A 27,917-nucleotide genomic window follows, 5' to 3' on the forward strand; every position below is an offset into this window, starting at 1 on the left:
TGTGTGTGTGTGTACGTGTGTGTGTCTGTGTGTGTGTGTGTACGTGTGTGTGTCTGTGTGTGTGAGTGAGAGAAACTGTGTGAGAGAGAGTCTGTGTGTGTGTGTGTACGTGTGTGTGTCTGTGTGTGTGAGAGAAACTGTGTGAGAGAGAGTCTGTGTGTGTGTGTGTACGTGTGTGTCTGTGTGTGTGTGAGTAACAGAGAGAGAGACTGTCACACACACACACTCTCTCTCACACAGAGAGAGAGAGAGACTGTGAGAGACAGTCTGTCTGTGTATGTGTGTGTGTGTGAGAGAGAGAGAGAGACTGTGTGAGAGAGACTGTGTGTGTGTGCGCGCGCGCATGCGCTGTAATTCCAAATTTAAAATGAAATAAATAAATAAAGGGGATATAATAACAGATTGCTTGAATCAAAAGAAAGTGTCACGGTTGCCATAAGAGTTCTGGAGATCTTATCAACAATGAATGAGGGCTGTCACAACAGTTCTTACAGATTTGCTGCTGAAATGCAATGAAAAGTCAAAACACTGGTACCTCACCTCACAGTCAATACGATGGCACTAATGGAACCAACATTAAAGGGGGTTATCTACTGCACCGAGGGGGTCCTGTGCCAGGTTCCCAAGTCCTTTTTTCAGTGTACAGACAAATACTTGGCTGTTCAACCCAGCGGACTAAGTGGATTATGAAAAATAAGCACTCCTGGGGATGGAGGGGGGCTGGGGGGTCGGGACAGCATTAAGCAAAAGATTGCAGTTTTGGACCAAAAATAATGATGTTGCCTTGCTACTTTATAGATGCCTGCTTCAACAACACTTAACACACCTATATGGTATTGGCATGACTATGAGGTACTTAAAGGTGCAGAAATGCCAAACACGAGTGAACGTATCTGGTAATTATATTTATAATTATCTGGGATGAGGATACACTCACGAGAATGAAACAAATGAAAGGTGACAGAACCACAAATTCCATCGTCCTATAGAAACTCATAATAGAACATAGAACATAGAGAAATCTACAGCACAATACAGGCCCTTTGACCCACAATGCTGTGCCGAACATGTACTTACTTTAGAAATTACTTCTGATTACCCATAGCCATCTATTTATCTAAGCTCCATGTACCTACCCAAGAGTCTCTTAAAAAAAACCCTATTGTATCCATGGCTTTGATCAACTTTCACGTAACAAATGAACAAAACAGAGGACTACTTTTAAAGTGAAATAAATTCAATGTTAACCTGCAGAAACATTTATTTCAGAGAACAAGTTGTTCTATTGTACGCACAGCTTTGGGAGAGGTTACAATGCAAATTTGGGTGGGTTTGTTTAATTAAAGGAAAATTTGTAAATGTGTGAGAAATTGAGGCACACTGAGATCCCAGATCTGAAGATAGTTAACCCCTTCTCAGGGCTCCCAAAACTTTCACCCTCTGGGCTTATCTTACCCAATGTTCAGGTTTATTATGAAAGTGATGATCAAGGTTAGTAAGTGACATTACCACTGTACCATGCTTTTGACAAGGTCCCACACAGGAGATTAGTGTGCAAACTTAAAGCACACGGTATTGGGGGTAAGGTATTGGTGTGGGTGGAGAATTGGTTAGCAGACAGGAAGCAAAGAGTGGGAATAAACGGGACCTTTTCAGAATGGCAGGCGGTGACTAGTGGGGTACCGCAAGGCTCAGTGCTGGGACCCCAGCTGTTTACAATATATATTAATGACTTGGATGAGGGAATTAAATGCAGCATCTCCAAGTTTGCGGATGACACAAAGCTGGGTGGCAGTGTTAGCAGTGAGGAGGATGCTAAGAGGATGCAGGGTGACTTGGATAGGTTGGGTGAGTGGGCAAACTCATGGCAGATGCAATTTAATGTGGATAAATGTGAAGTTATCCACTTTGGTGGCAAAAATAGGAAAACAGATTATTATCTGAATGGTGGCCGATTAGGAAAAGGGGAGGTGCAACGAGACCTGGGTGTCATTATACACCAGTCATTGAAAGTGGGCATGCAGGTACAGCAGGCGGTGAAAAAGGCGAACGGTATGCTGGCATTTATAGCGAGAGGATTCGAGTACAGGAGCAGGGAGGTACTACTGCAGTTGTACAAGGCCTTGGTGAGACCACACCTGGAGTATTGTGTGCAGTTTTGGTCCCCTAATCTGAGGAAAGACATCTTTGCCATAGAGGGAGTACAAAGAAGGTTCACCAGATTGATTCCTGGGATGGCAGGTCTTTCATATGAAGAAAGACTGGATGAACTGGGCTTGTACTCGTTGGAATTTAGAAGATTGAGGGGGGATCTGATTGAAACGTATAAGATCCTAAAGGGATTGGACAGGCTAGATGCAGGAAGATTGTTCCCGATGTTGGGGAGGTCTAGAACGAGGGGTCACAGTTTGAGGATAGAGGGGAAGCCTTTTAGGACCGAGGTTAGGAAAAACTTCTTCACACAGAGAGTGGTGAATCTGTGGAATTCTCTGCCACAGCAAACTGTTGAGGCCAGTTCATTAGCTATGTTTAAAAGGAAGTTAGATATGGCCCTTGTGGCTACAGGGGTCAGGGGGTATGGAGGGAAGGCTGGGTTCTGAGTTGGATGATCAGCCATGATCATAATAAATGGCGGTGCAGGCTCGAAGGGCCGAATGGCCTACTCCTGCACCTATTTTCTATGTTTCTATGTTTCTATGTTGCAACCAGTACAATAGAAAGTGAACCAGGTAGCTTTTCTACTCCCTCATCCTGCAAGTGTAGAGCCTACTTGGTTCAGCTTCTAATTAAATTTTAAACGGTTTTGACTGTAAAAATAGTTCAAAATGCAATTAGAATTGCATTACTCTAATTATTTTCTGATGCCATCTGACCTGAAGTACGCAATACACAAGCTTAAGGGAGATAAGAAAAGCCAAATGCAGTGGGCAGCATGTACTTCCCCAAACATTCAGTTACTGTCCTGCTATTTATAAAGTTTTGCAATGCTTTTAAAAAAATTATTAAGCTCTTACTTAGATAGCAACAACTGTCAACATCAAACAACTTACCCTGAGTTTCTTAAACATCTCCACATTAATGGCCTTCACTTCGTCCAGCTGGTGCCGGAGGCTGATCAGAGCATCCTGCTTCTCATGAATGTCTTTCTCCAACAGCTTCATCGCTATCTCTATCTCCTTCTTCATGTTGATCTGCACCGACAGGTCACTCTCCACATCCTGCCAGATAGGAAAGCACAATCACATCAATACCATCTCTGTATCTCTGCTGTACAAGGCCATTCCCCCCACATCAATACTACCTCTGTATCCCCGTACAGCAGGCCATTCTCCCCACATCAATACCATCTCTGTATCCCCGCTGTACAAGGCCATTCTGTCCACATCAATACTAACTCTATATCGCTGCTGAACAGTAGGCCATTCTGTCCACATCAATACTATCCCTGTATCTCTGCTGTACAAGGCCATTCCCCCACATTAATACTATCTCTGTATCCCCGCTGTACAAGGCCATTCTGTCCACATCAATACTAACTCTGTATCTCTGCTGTACAAGGCCATTCTCCCCACATCAATACTATCTCTGTATCGCTGCTGTACAAGGCCATTCTCCCCACATCAATACTATCTCTGTATCTCTGCTGTACAAGGCCATTCTCCCCACATCAATACCACTCTGTATCCCCGCTGTATAAGGCCATTCTGTCCACGTCAATACTATTTTTGTATCCCTGCTGTACAAGGCCATTCTGTCCACATCAATACTAACTCTGTATCTCTGCTGTACAAGGCCATTCTCCCCACATCAATACTATCTCTGTATCGCTGCTGTACAAGGCCATTCTCCCCACATCAATACTATCTCTGTATCTCTGCTGTACAAGGCCATTCTCCCCACATCAATACCACTCTGTATCCCCGCTGTATAAGGCCATTCTGTCCACGTCAATACTATTTTTGTATCCCTGCTGTATAAGACCATTCTGTCCACATCAATACTATCTCTGCTGTACAGTAGGCCATTCTCTCCACATCAATACTATCTCTGTATGTCTGCTGTACAAGGCCATTCTGTCCACATGGTCAGCTATTCATAGACTGGATAGATGGCGTAAGAGAGGAAAATTGCAGGAAGAGAGGGGAAATGGGGTGCAGGAGACAGAGGGGGAGAGGGGAGGAAAGAGAGCAAATGCCAGCAGGATTAAGTAAATAACAGGCAAAAGTTACCTTAAAGCAGGTAGGTTGGGGGTGGGGTGGAGGTGGATACAGACAGGTGAGAACAGATGGGCAAAAAGCAATATATGGTGGTGGGGAGCCCAGAGAGCAGTGTGGTTAGAGAAGGACGACGTGCAATCGGTTTACGGGTTGCGGGTGCTGAGGGAGGGACAAGCACTGTGGAAGATGGTGAGACAGAGACAGCGGCAGAGGAAACATGTACAGGAGAGGGTAGTGTGCAGAGGTGACAGGTGAGGGTTGGCGATAGGGTGAAGAGTGCGGGGTCAGAAGAGTAATTAGACAGAAGGTTAAATGGAAAATCTGAACTAATTTGAAGTTCAAATTTATAATCAAAATACATATATGTCTCCATATACAACCCAGAGTGAGATTCATTTTCTTGCAGGCATACTCAGTAATTCCAAGAATCACAACAGAATCAATGAAAGACCACACCCAACAGGGCGACAAATAACCAGTGCGTAAAACACAACTGTGCAAATACAAAAAGGAAGAGAATAATAGTAATAAAAATATGCAATAAATATCGAGAACATGAGATGAAGAGTCCTTGAAGGTAAGTCCATAGGATGTGGGAACAGTTCAGTGATGGAACAAGAGAAGTTGAGTGAAGTTATACAAAGTATGATAGTTAAAGGGTAACAACTGCTCCTGTATCTTCTTCCTGATGTCAGCAGTTAGAAGAGAGCACAAACTGGGTGGTGGGGGTCCCTGATGTTGGATGCTGCTTTCCTGCAACAATGCTCTGTGTAGATGTGCTCAGTGGTGGGAGGGGTTCTTCCTGTGGCAGACTGAATACGAATAGCTACTTCTTGTAGGAATTTCCGTGTAAGGGTTTTGGTGTTTCCATACCAGGCTGTGATGCAACCAGTCAATATACTCTCCACCACACATCTGTAGAAGTTCGTAAAAGGTTATGATGTCATGCCAAATCTTCACAAACTCCTCAGGAAGTTATGCTTTCTTCATAACTGCACTTGGGTTCTGGGCCCAGTTTAGGTTCTCTGAAGTGATAACACCAAGGAATTTAAAGTTGCTGACGCTCTCCACCCCGATCCCTCGATGAGGACTGGCTCATGGACCTCCGCTTTCTTCCTCCTGAAGTCAATCATCAGCTCCTTGCCTTTGCTGACATTGAGTGAGAGGTTGTTGTGGCACCACTCGGCCAGATTTTCAATCTCCCTCCTGTTGATTTGGCCATTGACAGTGGTTAAAAATGGCAATGGAACTGTACTTTGCCACGCAGAAGGTTTTGTGTGAACTTAGCCATTTATTGATATTGATCAATAATGGTTTTCCACAGAAAGGCATTAATGTGTGTACTTGAGAATAAACAGTGTTTCCCTCCTTCTATGATTCTGCACACCCTCCCAATATTGAAAGGCCTCTTCAAAACATAATTACTCCTCAACGTTTCATCAGTTTGCTGGTTAGATAAATAGAAATCACTCTCAAGGTCTGTCTTCCTGTGGGCAAGTAATTCACCCCTAGAGAATATTAAAATCATCAATTCCAGCATGTGAATTAAAGAGAGACCGCAAATGTGCTGGTGCAAATCCAATTTAATCCAAGCTGCTATTCACGGAAACCACAATCTGAAGCCTATTTACGTAACCAGCACGTACCTGACGCAGACGTGATTCTGCTCTCAGCTGTCTGTGAGCCTCATTATACACATCATCCAGGCTCCGATGACAACCCTTGCAGGTCTCCCGTTCCTCAGACAGATTCTCTTTCTCCAGCTGAAGAGGTAAATATCTTTCGTTAGACGAAAGAGCAGCCAGAAGTTGCAAGTTCAACAATACAGATTAGAATGGTCTTCCTTTTGCTAAAGCAGCTCACTGCCTATACATGCATTGGAGACAAAGGGAACCATCACTTTCAGCAGTTATCCTCTTGCTCTGTAAACACTATATAAAAATCTGATTCTGTTAAATTTTAGTTACCAGTATTTAACAAACCCTCCTTTTTCCTGTTTCCTTTTCTTAATCTTATTCTTACACATTCAGCTGTACTAAAGTCTCAGTATACCCTTCCCCTTTGGCTCGTCTTCCCCTCCATGCACTGAGCCAACAAGAGGGTTCTAGATTTGGCAATCACATTACTTCTCGTTGCTGTAACACATTTAACCTGAACTGCACAATACTTTTTTTAAATTCTTCAAGATTGAATAACTAGTTCTTTCCAGTCCATGATTGCTAAATCACTTTCATGTCTAGTAAAATTGGTCTTAACCCAATTAGAAGATTCATTCCTATTTGTCTTTTTCAATAGTAATGGGAAACGTAAATGAACTATGTTCAACACCACCACCACTGCTCCTTTCATCTGCTTGCTTGACTTCATAAAATTAATCCAGAAATGTATTATCTATCCACCTGTTGTTGGGCTTGTTGTACTCTATCCAAAAAAAAAGCCTCTACACTATTTAGGAATTCATAGTTCTGATTGTTCCTTCAAGCAGTACGCCATACCTTTCCTTTTTATCATTCTTTCCATCATGCCTGGAACTAGAAACATTATGCTGGAAAACTCTACATTCACATCTATCAGCTCATCTGGTTTCTTCATGGCACACCTTGCATCTATAACGTACACACTGAGTGTACCATAATTTACTGAGTTTGGTCTTTTATTTTCCTCAGCAGGTTGTACACTCCCACCGATGCTCCTCTGTCTTGTTCATAAGTACCTTACATGCAGGTTAATGCCCTTAAACAACGTCATACTCCTTTCTTGACTATTTTTCAAAAAAGGCAAATGCAAGTAAATTTTTGAACAAGTGTACTTTAAAAATAAATCTGTATTTTAAGGTTTTAAATCAATTTTTTAAATTAAAAAGTTAAATTAGATCTATTCAATTTCTTCAAAAATATTTGTAATGAACAGCCACAGTGCCTGCTCCACCTTGTGTGTTACCTCTTCAAATTCAGTTTATTATCATTCAACCACACACAAGTATTTTGCCAATCGACACAACATTCCTCCAGACCGAGGTGCACAACACAATACATATAGCTCACACACTCAACACATAAAAATAACATTACTACAAAAAAAAAATTAACAAATACTAAGGTACATTTATGACAAGTTAAGAAGTGTACAGTCTATCGCTGCTGGTGCTTCCTATGTGATGAAATCTAGGTAGGGGCAGGGAGCTCAGTAGACTTCTGCCTGGAAGAAGCTGTTTCCCATCCTAACAGCTCATCCGAATGCTATGGTATCTCCTGCCTGATGGTAGGGTTGTGGGTTAAAGAGATTGTTGGATGGATGGGCAGGATCATTGACAATGCTAAGGGCCCTGCATATGCAGAACTCCTGATAAACATCTCTGAAGGGTGGAAGAGAGATCCCAATAATCTCTTCAGCAGTCCTCGCAATCCTTTGTAGATGCCTTGCAATTCCTGTGCCAGTTGGTGACGTAGATGGTTAGGACACTCAGTTGCCTCTATCTCCCCAGGATGCAGAGATGCTGCTGTGCTTTTTTTGAAACAGGTGGTGTTGAGGGACAAGAAACTTGGTGCTCCTAATTCTCTCCAAGGAGGAGCTGCTTATGTGCAGTGAGGAATGGTCAACCTGAAGTCCACAATCATCACTTCAGTCTTGTCCAGGTTGAGACTCTAGTTGATCTTGCTGTTAGGAGGGCAAGCTTGAAATGGCCTTTTCCCAAGCAGCTGACAAGTGAATCTACAATATTAAAATGTGTTGCGATGTTTTCTCTATCAAACACTAAACACTGAAATGTGGAGTATTTGCTGCTTCAGGAAGTACAGCAGCTCTGCTGCCTCATGGTGCTAGCAGCTTAGATTTGAACTTGACCTTGGCTGGTGTCTGAATGGCGTCTGCACATCCTCCACTCCAGAACTGTGCACGTTGGCAGGTTAATTAGGCATTGTAAAGTGTCCCCGTGAATATTGGTGATAAAATCAAGAGGGGTTCATGGGAATGTAGGGAGAATAACATGGAACTGGTGTAAATGGGTGCAACAAGTCCAACATAGTCTCTTTGGGTTGAACAATCTGTTTCCATGCTGTCACTTAATGGCTGTCCGGTCTCCAATACATTCGATTCCAACCCTCCTAGTCACAGTCTTCAAGTTCAAGTTTATTATCATTCAATTGTACTCATGTATACCACCAAACGAAACAGCATTCCTCCAAACCAAGGTGCACAACATAACACACGACCAACACATTAAGTACTATTACCACTATTAAATTAACAAATAATAAGGTGCATCTGGGACAGAAGTTTAACAAGTAAACACTCTGTTGCTTCACGAGTGATGAGACCCAAGTAGTGGCAGGGAATTCAGTAGTCTTATGACCTGGGGGAAGAAGCTCCTTCCCATCTTAACAATTCTTGTCTAAATGCTGCGGCACCTGTTGCCTGTTGGGAGGGTTGTGGGTCAAAGAGATTGTTGGATGCATGGGAGGGATCACTGACAATGCTAAGGGCCTCGCATATGCAGTGCTCCTGATAAATACGTCTGATGGATGGAAGACAGACCTTTGAAACCGAACATGCAAACTTTAGCATCCTCACACGTACCTCTAGATGTTTTTGTGTTGTTATCAACATCTGAACATTTTCATTGCGAAACTGGAGATTTTCTTCTTGCAGCCGAATGATACTGTTCTTGGCAATTGCTAACTTTGGGGGCGGGGTGGGGGGGGGGGGAGGAAGAGAGGACCAAGTCATCAAATAGCAGCTTCAGCATAAATTCATAGTACACCCTGGCTCTTTATCGTCATCTTCCACAACTTCCATGTCCTTGTACAATTAAAAGTCAAAGGGCAAAATACTTCATTGACTGGAGGATGAACTTAGCGGAGCCTCTTTAGAAATCAAGAGGAAGCCCACACACCACCTGAACCTTCCTCCTGAGCCAACAACTGAATCACATCAGGATTAATTCAAGACCGTAGGGCCATATGAGATTAGAATTAGTCCGAGACACCCAGTGACCAGCACCAAATATGCTCACGTACTTCAATGAAGCGAGCACCACACATGGAGATGCAGGGTGCATTTCTACTCCATGGTTTCCCAATAATATTTCAAATTGGCATTATCATCCTCAAAATAATCGGCGATAGTTCAGGCTTCTGCTAACAGAACTAATCTTTGTGTATCGTAGGCATCGACTCTATAGACAGACACTTACCCTACTTGAATATATGTCTCCATCTACAGGGGTCATACTCGCACGTTGCAGCTACAATATAGACTGCTTATATTGCAAGTCTGTATTCTCAGGGGTAGTGCAGACATCTCTGACGGTGATTCAGATGTCAATCGGAATCACTGCTAAGACCATTCCTGTTGCGCAATGCAGAGGACTTCCAGCACTGTGTCTACACACACCATCGTCCATGGTCAGTGGCTCCGGCCACAGACCTGATCATGTGTGACCCAGAGCACACGACAATGGCTCCAGCTTTCCGAGAATTTTCAAGAACTGGACAGACAGGAGGCGTGGTTTGTAGAGTGGCTTCGGCAACTCCCCCTGCGTAGGCTTCCGCCCACACTGTCCAGATCGGATGGTCAAATGGTCACTGTAAATTGGCCCCTGCCTTTAAGCAAGTGGTAGAATTTGGGGAGATTTGATAGGAAAATGGGGTGAACTAAATGGAATTGATACAAAAATTAGTGTAAACAAGAGGTTGAAAGTTGACACAGACTCAATGCCCAAAATGACCATTTTAATGCTGGGTAACTCTCACTGGATAGTCCACTTTCTGCTTATGATGATGGGAGTAATGTAGGTGTCAATCCTAGAATGTTAAAGCAATCCTGGTGTAATGTGAAATATTATTTCTAGAAGTGATGCATAGCATAGTCAGTGGCTCTATCTGGGTGGATGAACATCATTCAGTCAGAGCAATGAACACCACTCAGTGGCCATCTTCTTTTAAGGTACACCTGTACCCCTGCTCGTTCATGCAAATATCTAATCAGCCAATCATGTTGCAGCTACTCAATGTATAAAAGCATGCAGATATGGACAAGAGTTCAGTTGTTGTTCAGACCAATCATCAGAATGGGGAAGAAATGTGCATAAGTGACTTTGACCACGGAATGATTGCTGGTGCCAGATGGGATGGTTTGAGTATCTCAGAAACTGATTGACTGGGATTTTCATGCACAACAGTCTCTACAATTTACAAAAGAATGGTGCAAAAAAAAACCAACAACATAAAAACATCCAGTTGGCAGCAGTTCTGTGGGCAAATAATGTTTTATTAATGAGAGAGGTCAGAGGAGAATGGCCAGACTGGTTCAAGCTGACAAGAGGGTGACAATAACTCAAATAACTATGTTTCACAACAGTGGTGTGCAGAAGAACATCTCTGAATGCAGAACATGTCAAACCTTAAAGTGCATAGACTACAGTAGAAGACCACAAGCATAAACTCAATAGCCAACTTATTACGTACAGGAGGTACCCAACAAAGTGGTCACTGAGTATATGTTCCTGGCTGTAATTCCACGGAGTTGTTGTTTTCTGTTCTCAGAGTATGGGCATAATACTGTTGTGATATGCATCAGGACCGTCTTAAGGGCAATGAATCACACTGGGCACTAGTGTTAAATTATATCCCACCTGCATTAGTGCATTCTCAAAGAAAGTGTGGAAAAGTGATCTAAAACCCACTTAATGCTTTACAATATCACCATTCCATAGCAAAAAGTCTCTTTATTTAACATAAAATCTCTACCTTTAATGTGGTTAAACACTTGAAAATTTAAAATCTGGAGAACATACAAGCAATTCTTAAATTTTGAAGTTGGTACCTCTTCAATTAGTTTAGAATTTGCCACCTCGAGTGATGCAACTCTGCCCTGCAGGCTACCAACTGTTGAACTGAAAACAAAAACACAATTAATTATCTGCTGAAATAACCAAATTTTCAGTAGACGAGGCCATACGATGCAAGGTAAAAACAGAAAATGCTGGAGATATTCAGCATGTAAGGTAGCATCTATGAACAGCGAAACAGAATTGACATTTCGATGGTTGCCCATTGATACATATATAACAATGACTTTGAAGTATGGGAGAAGTTTACCAGGACTGGTCCCTCAGAAGGTTCCTGAGCACAAAGTAGATATTAGAAGTTTAACCTGCACTCTGGTTCTAGCTAGAATCTGTTCATGCTTTCTTGGAGACCAAATAGCAAAATGGTTCTGAATGTCTCCACTGACATTCATTTACAGTAAATTGAAGCTTGTTCTGCAGCTCCAATCTCATTGCACACCGATACATGGAATAGTTAGTACATTTGAGGATGACACTAACATAGATGGTTTTGTAGTCAGCGAAAAGGAGTATTAAGAACTACAGCAGGATCCTGATCAGCTTGGTATGTGGGGGTGGAGGGTGGTGGCCTGGGAATGTCAAATGAAACTTAATTCAGATTGGTGTAGTGTATTAGTTAGAATAGAAAACATCACAGTACAGCCCCTTCAGTCCACAATGTTGTGTCAGCCCATTAACCTACTCCAAGATCAATCTAAGCTTTCCTTCCCACATAGTCAGTCCATTTTCCTTTCATCAGTGTGCCTAAGAGTCTCTTAAATGTTTCCAAAGTGTCTGCCGTTTCTACCATTCCTGGCAACATTCCATGCACCCTGTGTAAAAACCTACCTCTGATATCCACCCCTTCCCCCATTCTTTCCTTCAAATGCCTTAAAGTTATACCCTTTGCAATAGCCATTTTCACCCCAGGGAAAAGTCTCTGGCTATCCACTCTATCTATGCCTCTTATCATCTTGTACACCTTTATGAAGTCATCTCTCATCCTCCTTCACTACAAAGAGAAAAGCACTAACTCATTCAACCTATCCTCAAAAGGCATGCTCTCCAATCTAGGCAGCATCCTGGGAAATCTCCTCTGCACCCTCTCTAAAGCTTCCACATCCTTTCTATAATGAGGTGACCAGAAATGAACACAATATTCCTGGTGTGGTCTGACCAGAGTTTTATAGAGCTGCAATATTACCTTGTGGCTCTTAAACTCAATCCCCTGACTAATGAAGGTCAACAAACCATAACGCCTTCTTAATCACCTTATCAACTCGTGCTGCAACTCTGAGGGAGCTAAGAATGTGAACAGCAAGATCCCTCTATTCCTCCAGACTGTTAAGAATCCTGCCATTAACCCCTTCATTCTGCCTTCAAGTTCGACGTTCCAAACTGAATTACTTCACAGTTTTGCGGGTTGAACTCCATCTGCCACTTCTCAGCCCAACTTTGCATCCTGACAATATCCAGTTGTAACCTACGACACCATTGTACACTACCCACATCACCACCAACGTTTGTGTCATCTGAAAACTTACTAACCCAACCTTCCACTTCTTTGTCCAAGTCATTTATAAGCATCACCAAGAGCAAGGGCCCCAGGACAAATCCTTGCAGAGTATCACTGGTCACTGACCTGTGGGCGGAATATGCTCCATCCACTACCACCTTCTGCATTCTGTGGGGAGCCAATTCACAATCCATGCAGTCAAGTTTTCCTGGATTCCATGCACCCTGTCTTTCAGAATGAGCCTACCATGAAGGAACCTTGTAAATGCCTTAATAAAATCCATATGCACCACATCCATTGCTCTGCCTTCATCAATATGTTTTGTCACTTCCTGAGAGAATTCAATCAGTCTCGTGATGCACAACCTGGCCCTCACAAAGCCATGCTGACCATCTCTAATTGGATTACACTTCTGCAAATGCAGTAATTCCTGTCTCCAGGAATTCTCTCTAGTAGTTAACCCACCATGGACAGAAGACCTACTGGTCTAAAATTCCCTATTACATTTCTTGAACAAAGAAATGCATTTGCCATCCTCCAGTCCTCTGATACTACCCCTGTGGCTGATAAAGGCACAAAGATCATTGCCAACGATGCAGCAATCTATTACCTCGCTTTCTTCCCATAGTAACCTGGGGTATATACCATCTGGCCATGGGGACATATTTATATTAATATGTTTCTCAGATGTTCCCCTTTCTTAATGTTGACATGTTCTAGCATACAAACCTATTCTATGCCAACCTCACATTCATCATAGAGAAGTACAGCACAGAAACAGGCCCTTTGGCCCATCTGGTTCATGCTGAACACATTTAAACTGCCTTACTCTCATCGAACTGCACTGGGACCATAGCCCCCCTCCCAGTATCCCTACTATCCATGTACCTACCCAAACTTTGAAATCAAACTCACATACACTTGTGCTGGTAGCTCGTTCCACACTCTCATGGCCCTCCAAGTGAAGTAGTTTCCCCTTATGTTCCCCTTAAACTTCTCATCTTTCATCCTTAACCCATGACCTCTGCTTGTAGTTCCACCCAACCTCAGTGGAAAACGGTGCTTGCATTTCCCCGATCTACACCTCTCATAAAGGTCAAGGTTCCTTCCACTGGTGAAGCAAAGTATCCATCAAGGACCTCCTGGCATGTTGATTCCAGGGATGCTTCCTTCTTTATCCTTGATCAGTCTTACTCTCACTTCTTCACATATTAGCAGAGCCTCTTGGGCGGTTTCCTTAATTATCCAAGCTGACCTTCTCAAGCCCCCTTTTAGCTCTCCTAAGTCAATTTTTACCTGGCATCCTGCCTACCTGGCATCTCTCTAGAGACTTGTTTGATCCTTGCTCCCCAAACTTTAAGAATACTTATTTATTCCTCTTAACTAGATATTGTACATCTCTAGTCAACCATGGCACACCTCTTCACATCCCCCCCCCATCCTTTCCCCGCCTCAGTGGAACAAATTAACCAAGTGCTCCGTAAACAACCTCCACATTTCCATTGCGTATTTCTCTGAGTACATGCATTTCCAATTTATCCTTTACTAAGGAGGTACAATCAATATTAGGGAAGTTGAAATCACCCATGACAACAACCCTGATTTTTGCACCCTTCTAAAATCTTCCTCCCGATCTGCACCTCAATGCTATTGAGAAATCTACAGAATAGCTCCAATAAAGCGAATACTCCCTTCCTGTATCTCACTTCCACCCACTCTCAGTCCACAATCCCTCCACGATGTCCTCCCTTCCTGCAACTGTGATACTATCCCTGATTAACAATGCCACTCCCCCACCTCTTTTGCCACTCTTCCTGTTCCTTTTGAAACAGCCAAACCCCTGAACATCCAGCAGCCATTCCTATCCTTGTGACAGTTAAGTCTCTGTAATGGCCTCAATGTCATAGTTCCATGTACTGACCCTATGCTCTGTTAACTGTCCTTGTTCATGATGCTTCTTGCATTGAAACAGACACCTATCAACCCATCCAACTGACTGCAATTATGCCCTTTCCACTGCCTATCCTTCCTCACAGTCTCTGCACATCCTGCGTCTCCCTTTACATCAACTACCCTATCACTCCGGTTTCCACCTCCCTGCCAAACTACAAACTAGTTTAAATCCTCCCCAATGGCTTTAGTAAACCCGCCTGCAAGGATATTGGGCCCCTTTGAGTTCAGGTGTAACACTTCCCTTTTGTACAGGTCATAATTCCACAGAAAAGATGACAATGATCCATAAATCTGAAACCCCACCCCTTGCACCAATTCCTCAGCCACATATTGTTCTGCTAAACCATGCTACTCTTACTCTCACGGGCGGCTGGCATAGGCACCAGTCCAGAAATTACTGCTCTGGAGGTGCTGCTTTTCAGCTTCCTACCTAGCTCTTATATTCTCCTTCCAGGACCTCATTCCCTTTCTCATCGACAGTATGTTGTTGGTACCAATGCAGACCACAATTTCTGACTGCTCACTCTCCCCTTTAGAATGCTGTGGACCTGGCCCTGGCACCTGGGAGGCAACATTCCTGTTGTTTTGTCTCGACCACAAAATCTCCTGTCCTCTCCCCTAACTAATCAGCCCCCATCACTACCGCTCTCCCCTTGCCCCCCGCCCACCCCCCACCTTCCCCTCTGAGCCACTGTGCCAGAGACCTGACTGCCATGGCTTTCCTCTGCTAGGTCGGCCCCCCAATAGTATCCAAAGAGTGTTATACTTGTTATCGAGAGGGATGGCCACAGGGTTATTCTGCACTGGTTGGTTATCCCCTTTCTCTCTCCTGGTGGTTACTCAGTTACCTGTGCCCTGCAGCTTAGATGCAACTACCTCCCTGTAGCTCTTGTCAATCAACCCCCCAGCCTCCCAAATATTCTGGACTTCATCCGGCTCCAGTTCCCTAACACGGTCTGTAAAAAGCTGCAGACGGATGCAATACTCATAGGTAGAGTTGTAAGGGACACTGCAGGCTTCCCTGTCTTGTCACATATCGCAAGAGCATTCCACTGTCCTGCCTGGCATTCCCACTGCTTTAACTGTGCAATAAGAAAGAAACTAACTTACCAGAAACCTATCCTAGCCTCCGCCTCTCCATGCCAAAGCCTCAAGTTTCCCACTCTAACCCTGGCTCACTCACACAATGGCCACTCCACTTAAACCTAACTTTTTTTTAATTTGCCTTTGACAAGTGCCTAATTACCCAACAATCTCAAAATTACCGCTAAATCCTGAAGGGCCCCGCTCGCTTTTTTAAAATCTCGTGCTGGAATTTAAACTTTATGTGGGTTGGCATGGTAACATAGTGCTTAGTAACAGTACCAGCGACGGGGGTTCAATTTCCACAGCTGTCTGTGATTGCGTGGGCTTCCTCCCACACTCCAAAGAGATATCAATTGGTAGGTTAACTGGTCATTGTAAATTGTCCCATGTTTATGCTAGGGTTAAATCGGGGGATAATGGGTGGTGTGGCTCGAAGGGCTGGAAGGGACTGTTCTACACTGTCTCTCAATAAATAAATTAATTGCTCACTCACCACTGTTGTAGAGCAGAGGGATCTTGGAGTACAGGTGCATCGTTCCCCTGAAATGGAGTCACAGGGATACAAAGCAGCGACGAAGGTTTTTGACATGCTGGCCTTCAACAGTCAGGGCATTGAGTTATAGAAGCTGGGAGGTCACGTTGCTATTGCACAAGATGTTGGTGAGCCACACTGGGAGCACTGTGTTCAGTTTTGGTCACCCTGTTAGAGGAAGGATGTGATCAAACTGAAAAGAGTGCAAAAGAACATTTACAAGGGTGTTAACAGAACTTAAAGAGACTAAGTTATGGAGAAAGCCTAGATAGGCTGGGCCTTACTCCTTGGAACATAGGAGACTGAGCAGTGATCTTAGCAAGTTATACAAAGTCATGAGGGGTGTAGATAACATCTTTTTTCCAGGTTGAGGATTCAAAAAAGTAGAGGACATAGTTTTAAGGTTAGAAGTGAAAGGTTTAATAAGAACTTGAGGGGGGTAACTTGTTTCTTTTTTAAAAAAAAAGAGAGGGTGGTAAACATGTGGAACTGGGTGCCCGAGGAAGAGGTTGAGGAAGGTACATTAGTAAATGGACAGGTATACATGGATGACAGGGTTTAGGAGGGATATCGGCCAAGTGCTGGGAAATGGGAATAGCTTGAATATAGACCTTAGTTGGCATGGACAAGTTTGGGCCAAAGGGTCTTATTCCATATGGTATAACCCTATGACTCCATATGCTCTCAAACTACCTTGTAGTCCAAATGTCAGTGCATAAATATACTATTGATAAGGCAGTCACTGTTAAGATAGGTACCTTAACAGCATTTAAAAAGTACTTGGACACATATGAAGATAGGAGAGGTTTAGAGGGATACGGGCCAAATATAGTCAAGTAGGCTAGCTTAGATGGGAATCTTGGCTGGCACTGACCAGTTGGGCTGAATAGCCTGCTTCGATGTTCTATAACTCTATGACCTTTATTCTTGAGACATCACTAAGGTCGAAAGTCCATGGAGGGAAGAAGCCTTGCACCTTCTTTGGTAGAGATGTGTATATATATGGGTAGAACTCAAAAATAGGAAAGATGCAATCACTCTGATGGGTTTGTACTACAGACCCCCCAGTAGCCATGGGACACTGAGGAACAGAAATGCAGACAGATTAAGGAAAGGTGTAAAAATAGTGTTGTTGTTACGGGGCACTTCAACTTCCCTAATATAAACTGGGACCTTCTTAGTGCAGAAGGTTAAGATGGGGTAGAATTTGTTAGATGTACCCAGGAGGGTTTCTGAATAAATATGCAGATAGGTCAAAAAGAGAAGGGGCAGTACTGGACCTTGTGTAGGGTAATGAGCCTCGCCAGCTGACCCAACTTTGAGTAAGTGAGCAGTTAGGAAACATGACCACAATTCCCTAAGTTTTAAGTTAACTATAGATAAGACGTATGGACCTTGTGGGCTTGCGGGTGAGTATTAAATTAAAGCAGAGCGAATTACGAGAGCGTTAGGCGGGAATTAGGGAGAGTTAATTGGGAACTGCTGTTTTTGGTCAAGACAACATACAACGTGTGGAGGGTGTTTAAAGGCCAATGGCATAGAGGACAGGATCTTAGGGTCCAAGTTCATAACTCACAAAGTTGCTGCACAGTTCGATAGGGCGGTTAAGAAGCCACTTATCTATTTATTGAGATACAACATGGAATAAGCCCTTCCGGGCCTTTGAGGCACATTCTCAGCAACCCACCCATTTACCCTAGCCTAATCACGGGACAATTTACAAGGACCAATTAACCTACCAACCAGTAAGTCTTTGGACTGTGGGAGGAAACTGGAGCACCCGGAGGAAACCCACATGGTCACGGGGAGAGCATACACACTCCTTACAGACAGTGTCGGGAATTGAACCTGTAACGCCTGTACTGTAAAGCGTTGTGCTAACCACTATGCTACCGTGCCACCCCAACGGGCGTATGGCATGCTTGCCTTTATTAGTCGAAGCATTGAGTTCAAAAGTCAGAAAGTTATGTTGCAGCTTTATAAAACTCTAATTAGGCCACATCTGGAGTATTGCACACAGTGTTGGTCACCCCATTATACTGGACAAAAAAGATTTTGCTTCCTGAGTACTTTTAGGTGCATCTTACGAATTTTGCACTGCTGATCATGAAAATCACCATGAAATTTCCCTATCACGCACTATTTTTTAAAAATTGCTTAAATTATGAATTGAAATTACAAATATAAGTCAATTAAAATGTTGCCCACAATGTAAAATTGGTGACAAAGAAAAAGCCTGGTCTGCTCACATTTGTTGTGCAACATGCTATCAACCCTAGAGCTTGGCTCAGAGATACTCAGAAGTCAATGCTGTTCAGTCTTCCGATGATAAGGCGAGAGCAGAAGGGTCATGTGACAGACTGCTACTTCTGTTTGGCCAGTGTGTCTGGTTTCTCTGCTAAAAATAAGAAATCTATTGAACACCCCAATCTCCCTTTAGCCATGAGACCTGTGTTGCACGTTGACAGTCTTCAAAGCCACCAAAGACATGGAGGCTAGAGAAAGCAGACAAAGATGCCACGATACACGAGTCAGGAATGCAAAACGACACTGACACTAATACAGATTTTGAACCCTTTATGTCATGTGAGCCTCATCTGTAAAAGTTAAATGACCTGGTCAGAGACTTGGGTTTGTCAAAGGCAAAAGCAAAATCACTGGGTTCAAGATTGCGAGGATGGAAACTGCTGTCACCAGGCACAAAAATGCCATGAAGGATTTCGATATTTGAGCAGATGTTTCCCAGAACAACTGCTGCCAAGATTAAGGGAGGCATTTTTGTTGGTCCACAAATCAAACAAGTTGTCAGAGACAGGTAATTCAGAGATCTTCCAGTGGGATCGAGGAAGATCGTATGGAAGGCATTCAAGGATGTTGTTTAAAATTTTCTTGGCAACTACAGAGCACCAAACTATATGCAGTTGGATGACAACGAGCTTCAAGCGTACAAAACCATGAAGTGCAACATGTCACTAGAGATTAATTTGCTGCATTCCCATTTAGATTTCTTCCCTGCAAATCTTGGTGCTGTTGGTGATGAGCATGGTGAAACGTTTCACCAGGACTTTGCAGTGGCAGAGAAACGGTATCAGGGCAACTGGAATCCATCAATGCTGGCTGATTATTGTTGGATACTTAAGCCAGAAGCCTCAAACGCTGAGTACAAATGAAAATCATCAATAGAACATTTTTAGCGTAGTTAACTATTGCAAAGCGTCAGCACTGTTATGCAATTAAACACATTATATTCAATAAACGTTAATTTATTGCTTCTCCAGATTTCTACGTGATACAAGTAGTATGAAATTATATTTGCATTCAGCTTCAAGCAGTCCATTATAACCACAAAAAAATTCTGAGGAAGCAACACTTTTGAAAAAAATTGCTGTTCAATGCTATCAGAACTTGCAGCAGGGTCTGGACCAGCTGCGAAAATAGGCTGAAAAATGCCAGAGGGAATTTAATACAGACAAGTGCGAGGTGTTGCACTTCAATAGGACCAGGAGCACTTCAGCAGGTCTTACACAGTGAACGATAGGGCACTGAGGAGTGCTGTTAGAACAAAGGGATCTGTGAATACAGGTGCATAATACATTCAACGCGGGGCACAGATACAGAGGGACATAAAGAAAGCTTTTGCCATTTTGGCCTTCATAAATCAAATTATTGAGTACAGGAGATGGGATATCATGTTAAAGTTGTATAGGATGTTGGGGAGGCCTAATTTGGAGTAGTTTTGGTCATCAACCTAAGAAATGTTGTTGGTTATAAGGAAAGATTGAACAGTTTAGGACTTCATTCTTTGGAACATAAGAACATAAAAACATAGGAAATAGGAGCAGGAGTAGGCCATCCGGCCCATCGAGCCTGTCCCACCATTCAATAAGATCATGGCTGATCTGTCCGTAAACTCAGCTCCATCTACCTGCCTTTTCCCCATAACCCTTAATTCCCCCACTATGTAAAAACCTATCTAACTGTTTTTTTAAATATATTTAGTGAGGAAGCCTCAACTGCTTCCCCAGGCAAAGAATTCCACAGATTCGCCACTCTCTGGGAAAAACGGTTTCTCCTCATCTCCGTCCTAAATCTCCTCCTCTGAATCTTGAGGCAATGTCCCCTAGTTCTAGTCTTACCTACCAATGGAAACCACTTTCCTACTTCTATCTTATCTACCCCTTTCAAAATTTTGTATGTTTCTATAAGATCCCCTCTCATTCTTCTGAATTCCAGAGCGTATAGTCCCAGACGACTCAATCTCTCCTCATAGGTTAACCCCTTCGTCTCTGGAATTAACCTGGTGAACCTCCTCTACACTGCCTCCAAAGCCAGTATATCCTTCCCCAAGTATGGAGACCAGAACTGCAGATAGTACTCCAGGTGCAGCCTCACCAGTACCCTGTATAGTTGCAGCATGACCTCCCTGCTCTTGAATTCAATCCCTCTAGCAATGAAGGCCAACATTCCATTTGCCTTCTTAATAACCTGCTGTACCTGCAAGCCAACTTTTTGCGATTCATGCACAAGCACTCCCAAGTCCCTCTGCACAACAGCGTGCTGCAATCTTTCACCATTTAAATAATAATCTGCTCTCCTATTATTCCTTCCAAAGTGGATGATCTCGCATTTACCAACATTGTATTCCATCTGCCAGACCTTGGCCCACTCACTTAACCTATCTATATCCCTCTGCAGACTCTCCACATCCTCTGTACAATTTGCTTTTCCACTCAGTTTAGTGTCATCAGCAAATTTTGCTACGCTACACTCAGTCCCCTCTTCCAAATCATCAATGTAAATGGTAAGCAGCTGCGGGCCCAGCACTGACCCCTGCAGCACCCCACTCACCACCGACTGCCAACCAGAGAAACACCCATTTATACCAACTCTCTGCCTTCTATTGGTTAACTAATCCACTATCCATGCCAATACACTTCCTCTGACTCTATGCATCCGTATCTTATTTATAAGTCTCTTGTGCAGCACCTTATCGAACGCCTTCTGGAAATCCAAGTATATGACATCCACCTGTTCACCTCTATCCACTGCACTCATTATGTCCTCAAAGAACTCCAGTAAGTTTGTCAAACAGGACCTGCCCTTCCTGAATGCATGCTGTGTCTGTCTAGTGGAACTACTCCTTTCTAAATGTTTTGCTATTTCTTCCTTAATGACAGCTTCAAGCATTTTCCCAACTACAGATGTTAAGCTAACTGGCCTATAGTTGCCCACCTTTTGCCTACATCCTTTTTAAAAAAGTGGCGTGACATTTGCTGTCTTCCAATCTGCCAGGACCAGCCCAGAGTCAAGAGAGTTTTGATAAATGATGAACATTGAGAAATGTAGACCACTGAGAGGAGATTTGATAGAGGTATAGAAAATTATGAGAGGTATAGATAGGGTAAATGCAAACAGGTTTTCTCCACGGAGGCTGGGTGGGACTAAAACTAGAGGCCATGGGCTAGGGGTGAAAAGTGAGAAGTTTAAGGGGAACATGAGGGGAAGCTTCTCCACTCAGAGGGTCTTGAGAGTGTAGAACGAGCTGCCAGCGCAAATGGTGCATGCAAGCTCGATTTCAACATTTAAGAGAAGTTTTCCCCATGGTTGGTAGGGGCATGGTCCGGGTGCAGGTCGATGGGAGTAGGCAGTTTCAATGGTTCTGTACGAACTAGATGGGCCAAAAGGCTGGTTTCTGTGCTGTATTTTTCTATGACTCTATGACAAGGCCAGAGTCATCACATGTCACAGACATGGTCAAAATACGCACCTCACAGACAAGAACAAAATCATTACAGGAGGATATCGAACATTGAGAGAAACATACGTCAGCTGCCGATTGAGCTCTTCCACGTAGTTCTTCTGATCTAGGATTGCAGCAATCTGTCCATCGCTAATAAAAAGAGACAAATTTATAAGGCATCAGGTAAACACCAAATACTGACATCACAGCACAGTAAGGCCCTTCAGCCCACAAAGTTGTGCTGATCTTGTAACCTACTCCAAGATCAACCATTTTTTTAAATCCACGTGCCTATCCAAGTATCTCTCAAATGTCCCTAGTGTATCCATCTCTGCCACTACTCCTGACAGGACACACCACCCTGTTAAAAAAAACACTAAGCTCTAACATTCCCTTTACATCTTTCTCCAAACACCTTAAGATTATACACGAATTATTTTTAAAAGACAGTAGGATGAAAAACCATTCTGCATGTCCAATTACACCTCCATTAATAAAAGGCTGTCAATTGATTATGCTAATTGCATTAATTGCAAACATAAATTAAAGGAGGGTTAAGTGGTAGAGAAGAGCTAGATTGATCTCAGAATAGGATAAAGGGTCAACACAACATCGTGGGCTGAACGGCCCGTACCGTGCTGCACTATGCTCTATGTTAAAACACTAACTTCTCAAAATGCTGATCTAAAAGTTAAAAACTAGCTTTGCATAGTGCCTTCTAGAGACCCAATATAACCCACCAGGCTTCTTACAGTCCAAGCCAGCATTTTATCACTGCCCTCCCACGTCCATCACCCACTGATTTGCCATGAATCCCTACCCTAGCCCAAACTAAACAAAAAAATTACAACACTACCCATAGGTCAAAATACAGGCAGTGAACACTTTGGAGAACAACCATCGTGGGTGTCGGAAATAGAGATTACATTGGAATCAAAAGGAACCCTGACAATCAGAGACTCCTTTTCTCGAGTATTCGGGGGGGGGGGGGTCAGAGAGAACTCATGTGCTTGTTGTTAACTGTAAATACAGGCTCTCTTTCTGCCGAACAGATCATTATTGTTGAGGGTTGATACCTGTAATACACTGCTATAACCATATCTTTTAGAGCTCATCCCACTAGTCCTGACATTGGGAATGCACCCTGAGAGTTAATTCAGATATTAGGTTATGAGATGCCAGATTGGTTAAGACTGTGATGTCTTCACTCTAAGAGTTTTTTTTTGTAAAAACAGCAAAGAAAATTTCAATAATAGTTGCCTTCTAAGGAAAACTTCCAAACTTTCCCATAAGACATATGATTCAAAATATTAGAACTACATATACAAAAATTACCTTTCAAAGCACCGGCTGTTCTCATTATCACCTTTCAGGTACAAGGAGAAGTCGATGACTCCAACCTGGAGAAGAGATGGGAATAAGGTGAGACCACGCAGAATTGTGGACTGATAGAATAGTTACTACACAGTGGGCTCCAGTCTACATACTCCTGTCTGTTTCTTGTCAGTGCTTAACTTCCTGTCACACTCCTTCCCTGTTCATCTGCAATTACACAGTTCATACCTTCCTGAATTTACTTCCAACATCCTGGGAGAGTTTGTTTGAAGTCATAACTACCTGTCACGTTTAGAGCTTTTCCTGTTCCCTGTAACTCGAGTCAGAAGTTGTACAGCACAGGCTTCACCCCGTCCATGCTGACCTTTTAGCCCAATTACACTGAAACCATTTGCCTGCATTAGGACTGTGTCCCCATGACCACGTGCGTTTCCTCCCACATTCCAAAGACGTACGAGATAGGGTCAGTGAGCGGGTGTGTCCCGAGGGGGCCAATATCCTTTCGGGCAGGTTTGCTCGAGTTGTTGGTGGGGGTTTAAACTAATTTGGCGGGGAGATGGGAACTGGAGTGATTGGGTTGAGGACGGGACAGTTGGTGCTCAACTAGATGCAGTGTGTAGTGAGACTGTGAAGAATGACAGGCAATTGATAGGGTAAAATTGCAGTCAGTGAGATGTCGAAGTGTAACATGGGAGCAAAACTGAAAAAGGTGATGAATACAGGACTGAAGGTTTGCATTTGAATGCATGCAGTATAAGAAATAAAGCAGATGATCTTGCAGCGCAGTTAAGAGATTGGCAGGCATGATCATAGTTTGGAGCTTGACATCCAAGGATAGGCATTATATTGTAATATAAGGACAGGCAGGTAAGCAGAGGGACCGGGTGGCTCTGTTGGTAAAAAATGTCATCAAATCCTTAGAAAGAGATGATGTAGGATTGGAAGATGTAGAATCGTTGTGGAGAGTTAAGAAATTGCAGGGATAAAATGACCCCGATGGGAGTTAGGTACAGATTTCCAAACAGTAGCCAGAATGTGGGCTACGAATTACAATGGGAGATCCAAAAGGCATGTCAAAAGGGCAATGTTGCAATAATCAGAGGGGATTTCAATACGTAGGTAGATAGGGAAAATCATGTTGGTGCTGGATCCCAAGAGAGGGAATTTATTGAATGCCGTTTTAGAGCAGTTTGTAGTTGAACCCACAATTCTGGATTAGATATGATATAATGATCCGGATTTCATTAGGGAGCTTAAAGTAAAGGAACCCTTGGGTGGCAGTGATCATAATATGATAGAATTAACCCTGCAGTTTGAGAAGATAAAATCATATGTATCAATCAGCATTACAGTGGAGTAAAGGGAATTACCAAGGCACGAGAGAGGAGCTGGCCGAAGTTGAATGGAAGAGGACACTATCAGAGATGACTGCAGAACAGTAAAGGCTGGTGTTCATGGGGGAAATTCAGAAGGTGCAGGAAAGATACACTTCAAAGACGGAGACGTACTCTAAAGGAGAATGAGGCAACCATAGCTCACAAGGGAAGTCAAAGACAGCATAAAAGGCAAAGAGGGGGCATATAATATAGCAAAAATTAGTGGGAAGGTGTAGGATTGGGAAGCTTTTAAAAACCAACAGAAGGCAACTAAAAAGCCATAAAATGAGAAAAGATATGAAAGTAAGCTGCAACAATATTAAAGAGGATACCAAAAGTATATATAAAGAATAAAAGAGAGACGAGAGTGGATATCAGACCACGAGTAATGATGCTGGAGAGGTAGTGATAGGGGACAAAGAAATGATGGAAGAACTCAGTAAATATTATGTCAGCCCAAGAAATAGTGGATGCATTAGTGATAATTTTTCAAAACTCGTTAGATTCTGGACTAGTTCCTGAGGATTGGAGGGTGGCTAATGTAACTCCACTTTTTAAAAAAGGAGGGAGAGAGAAACCGGGGAATTATAGACCGGTTAGCCTAACGTCGGTGGTGGGGAAACTGCTGGAGTCAGTTATCAAGGATGTGATAACAGCACATTTGGAAAGCGGTGAAATGATCGGACAAAGTCAGCATGGATTTGTGAAAGGAAAATCATGTCTGACGAATCTCATAGAATTTGTTGAGGATGTAACTAGTAGAGTGGATAGGGGAGAACCAGTGGATGTGGTATATTTGGATTTTCAAAAGGCTTTTGACAAGGTCCCACACAGGAGATTAGTGTGCAAACTTAAAGCACACGGTATTGGGGGTAAGGTATTGGTGTGGGTGGAGAATTGGTTAGCAGACAGGAAGCAAAGAGTGGGAATAAACGGGACCTTTTCAGAATGGCAGGCAGTGACTAGTGGGGTACCGCAAGGCTCAGTGCTGGGACCCCAGTTGTTTACAATATATATTAATGACTTGGATGAGGGAATTAAATGCAGCATCTCCAAGTTTGCGGATGACACGAAGCTGGGTGGCAGTGTTAGCAGTGAGGAGGATGCTAAGAGGATGCAGGGTGACTTGGATAGGTTGGGTGAGTGGGCAAACTCATGGCAGATGCAATTTAATGCGGATAAATTGAAGTTATCCACTTTGGTGGCAAAAATAGGAAAACAGATTATTATCTGAATGGTGGCCGATTAGGAAAAGGGGAGGTGCAACGAGACCTGGGTGTCATTATACACCAGTCATTGAAAATGGGCATGCAGGTACAGCAGGCGGTGAAAAAGGCGAATGGTATGCTGGCATTTATAGCGAGAGGATTCGAGTACAGGAGCAGGGAGGTACTACTGCAGTTGTACAAGGCCTTGGTGAGACCACACCTGGAGTATTGTGTGCAGTTTTGGTCCCCTAATCTGAGGAAAGACATCCTTGCCATAGAGGGAGTACAAAGAAGGTTCACCAGATTGATTCCTGGGATGGCAGGACTTTCATATGAAGAAAGACTGGATGAACTGGGCTTGTACTCGTTGGAATTTAGAAGATTGAGGGGGGATCTGATTAAAACGTATAAGATCCTAAAGGGATTGGACAGGCTAGATGCAGGAAGATTGTTCCCGATGTTGGGGAAGTCCAGAATGAGGGGTCACAGTTTGAGGATAGAGGGGAAGCCTTTTAGGACCGAGATTAGGAAAAACTTCTTCACAGAGAGAGTGGTGAATCTGTGGAATTCTCTGCCACAGCAAACTGTTGAGGTCAGTTCATTGGCTATGTTTAAGAGGGAGTTAGATATGGCCCTTGTGGCTACAGGGGTCAGGGGGTATGGAGGGAAGGCTGGGGCGGGGTTCTGAGTTGGATGATCAGCCATGATCATAATAAATGGCGGTGCAGGCTCGAAGGGCCGAATGGCCTACTCCTGCACCTATTTTCTATGTTTCTATGACTGTGGAACACTCTAGCAGAATGCCAGAAATTCGAGAGTGTCAGGGTCAGAAGTGAGTGCAGTTGCTATTACTAAGTCAAAGATGCTTGGGAAGTTGAAAAGTCTAACGGTAGATAAGTCACCTGAATCAGATAGGCCAAAGCCAAGGTCGAGATGGCTGAAGAAATTGTGACACATTAGTAATGATCTTTCAAGAATCACTAGATTCTGGAATGGTTTTTGAGAACTGAAAAAATGCAAATGTCACTTCTTTCTTCAAGAAGGAAGGAGATAGAATAAAGGAAATGACAGGCCAGTTAGCCTGACCTTAGTGGTTGGGAAGATGTTGGAGTCCACTATTAAGGATGAGATTTCAGAGTACTAGGATAACATGATAACAGGGCAAAGTCAGGATGGTTTTTGTTGTGTCTGTGCAACTACATATCAAATTTTTAAAAAGGCAGGTATTCAGAGGTGAAGTTTTCACTTTGCAGAGAGAGCAACAAATCAATGTGCGTGAGTACGTTATCAGTCAATTAGCCCTAAAGGGAGTCATTGCACTAAAAGAAATAGATCCATACATTACAGTTCCACCCCCTTTAGATTAATATAACATAAAACTTCGTAAGTAACAAAACATTCAATTTCTCTTTAACAGACCCTATTCAAACAAGCATGCTTCTACAATAACAAGAGTTTGATTGATTTTTTTTCTTTTTTTAAAAATAACAGTCTATAACTTCACTATACTAACAATTCAGTTATTCGGGTGGCGCTGTTTCTTTCAGGACAGTGCATTTAGACCTATAGAGTGGCATCAGGTTTGGCAGGGTATCTTGTCAAAGACAACTTTCTCTGTTGCAGGTGTCACGTTGCTGTTAATGACATGATCATTGCTGAGAGGTAAGCCCAGTGAATGTAATCTGTCCTTCTTGTTGGATGCAGTCAACTCAGATGTCTTGTTCAGTTGAGCATCCAGTATCAGGTCCACATAACGTCTCCATGTATGACCTCCAACATCCACTGTGTGTATCGGTAGCTTTCCTATCAGGAGTCCACTTGTCTTCTCGGTAATCACACACTAGGTCTTCCTTTCCAACTCGAAGCTCCTTGCTGCTTTACTTCGCAACTGATTGAACTGTTCATTCTGCACTTCCCTCTGTAGATCTGGTTTCAGGAAGTCTACGTGGGATCTCAGATTCCTGTTCATGAACAGCATTGCAGTTGTTTGCTTTGTTGTCACATGAACAGAGTTCCCATACACAAAAAGGAAGTTGTCCACCATGTGCTGTACAGAAATATCCTCCTTATCCATCGCTTTAATGGGACTCCTTGAAGGTTTGGACAATCCTTTCAGTTAACCCATTCA

General features: G+C 43.1%; 1 protein-coding gene across 2 annotated transcripts in view; it reads right to left on the reverse strand.

Moving 5' to 3' along the window:
- The window catches only part of rufy2 (RUN and FYVE domain containing 2), a 72,432-nt gene that overhangs the window by 29,431 nt on the left and 15,084 nt on the right, over positions 1–27,917 (reverse strand). For both annotated transcript variants that reach the window (XM_063071484.1, XM_063071486.1), the window contains exons 6-11: positions 23,206–23,270; positions 21,955–22,020; positions 11,040–11,109; positions 8,793–8,894; positions 5,864–5,980; positions 3,051–3,218 (exon numbers count right to left, since the gene is read on the reverse strand). In XM_063071484.1, coding sequence (XP_062927554.1) covers positions 3,051–3,218; positions 5,864–5,980; positions 8,793–8,894; positions 11,040–11,109; positions 21,955–22,020; positions 23,206–23,270 — 588 coding nt within the window. The remainder of the gene's footprint in view (positions 1–3,050; positions 3,219–5,863; positions 5,981–8,792; positions 8,895–11,039; positions 11,110–21,954; positions 22,021–23,205; positions 23,271–27,917) is intronic.

The sequence above is a fragment of the Mobula hypostoma genome, chromosome 19 (genome assembly GCF_963921235.1).
Source record: "Mobula hypostoma chromosome 19, sMobHyp1.1, whole genome shotgun sequence".
Taxonomy (NCBI): Eukaryota; Metazoa; Chordata; class Chondrichthyes; order Myliobatiformes; family Myliobatidae; genus Mobula; species Mobula hypostoma.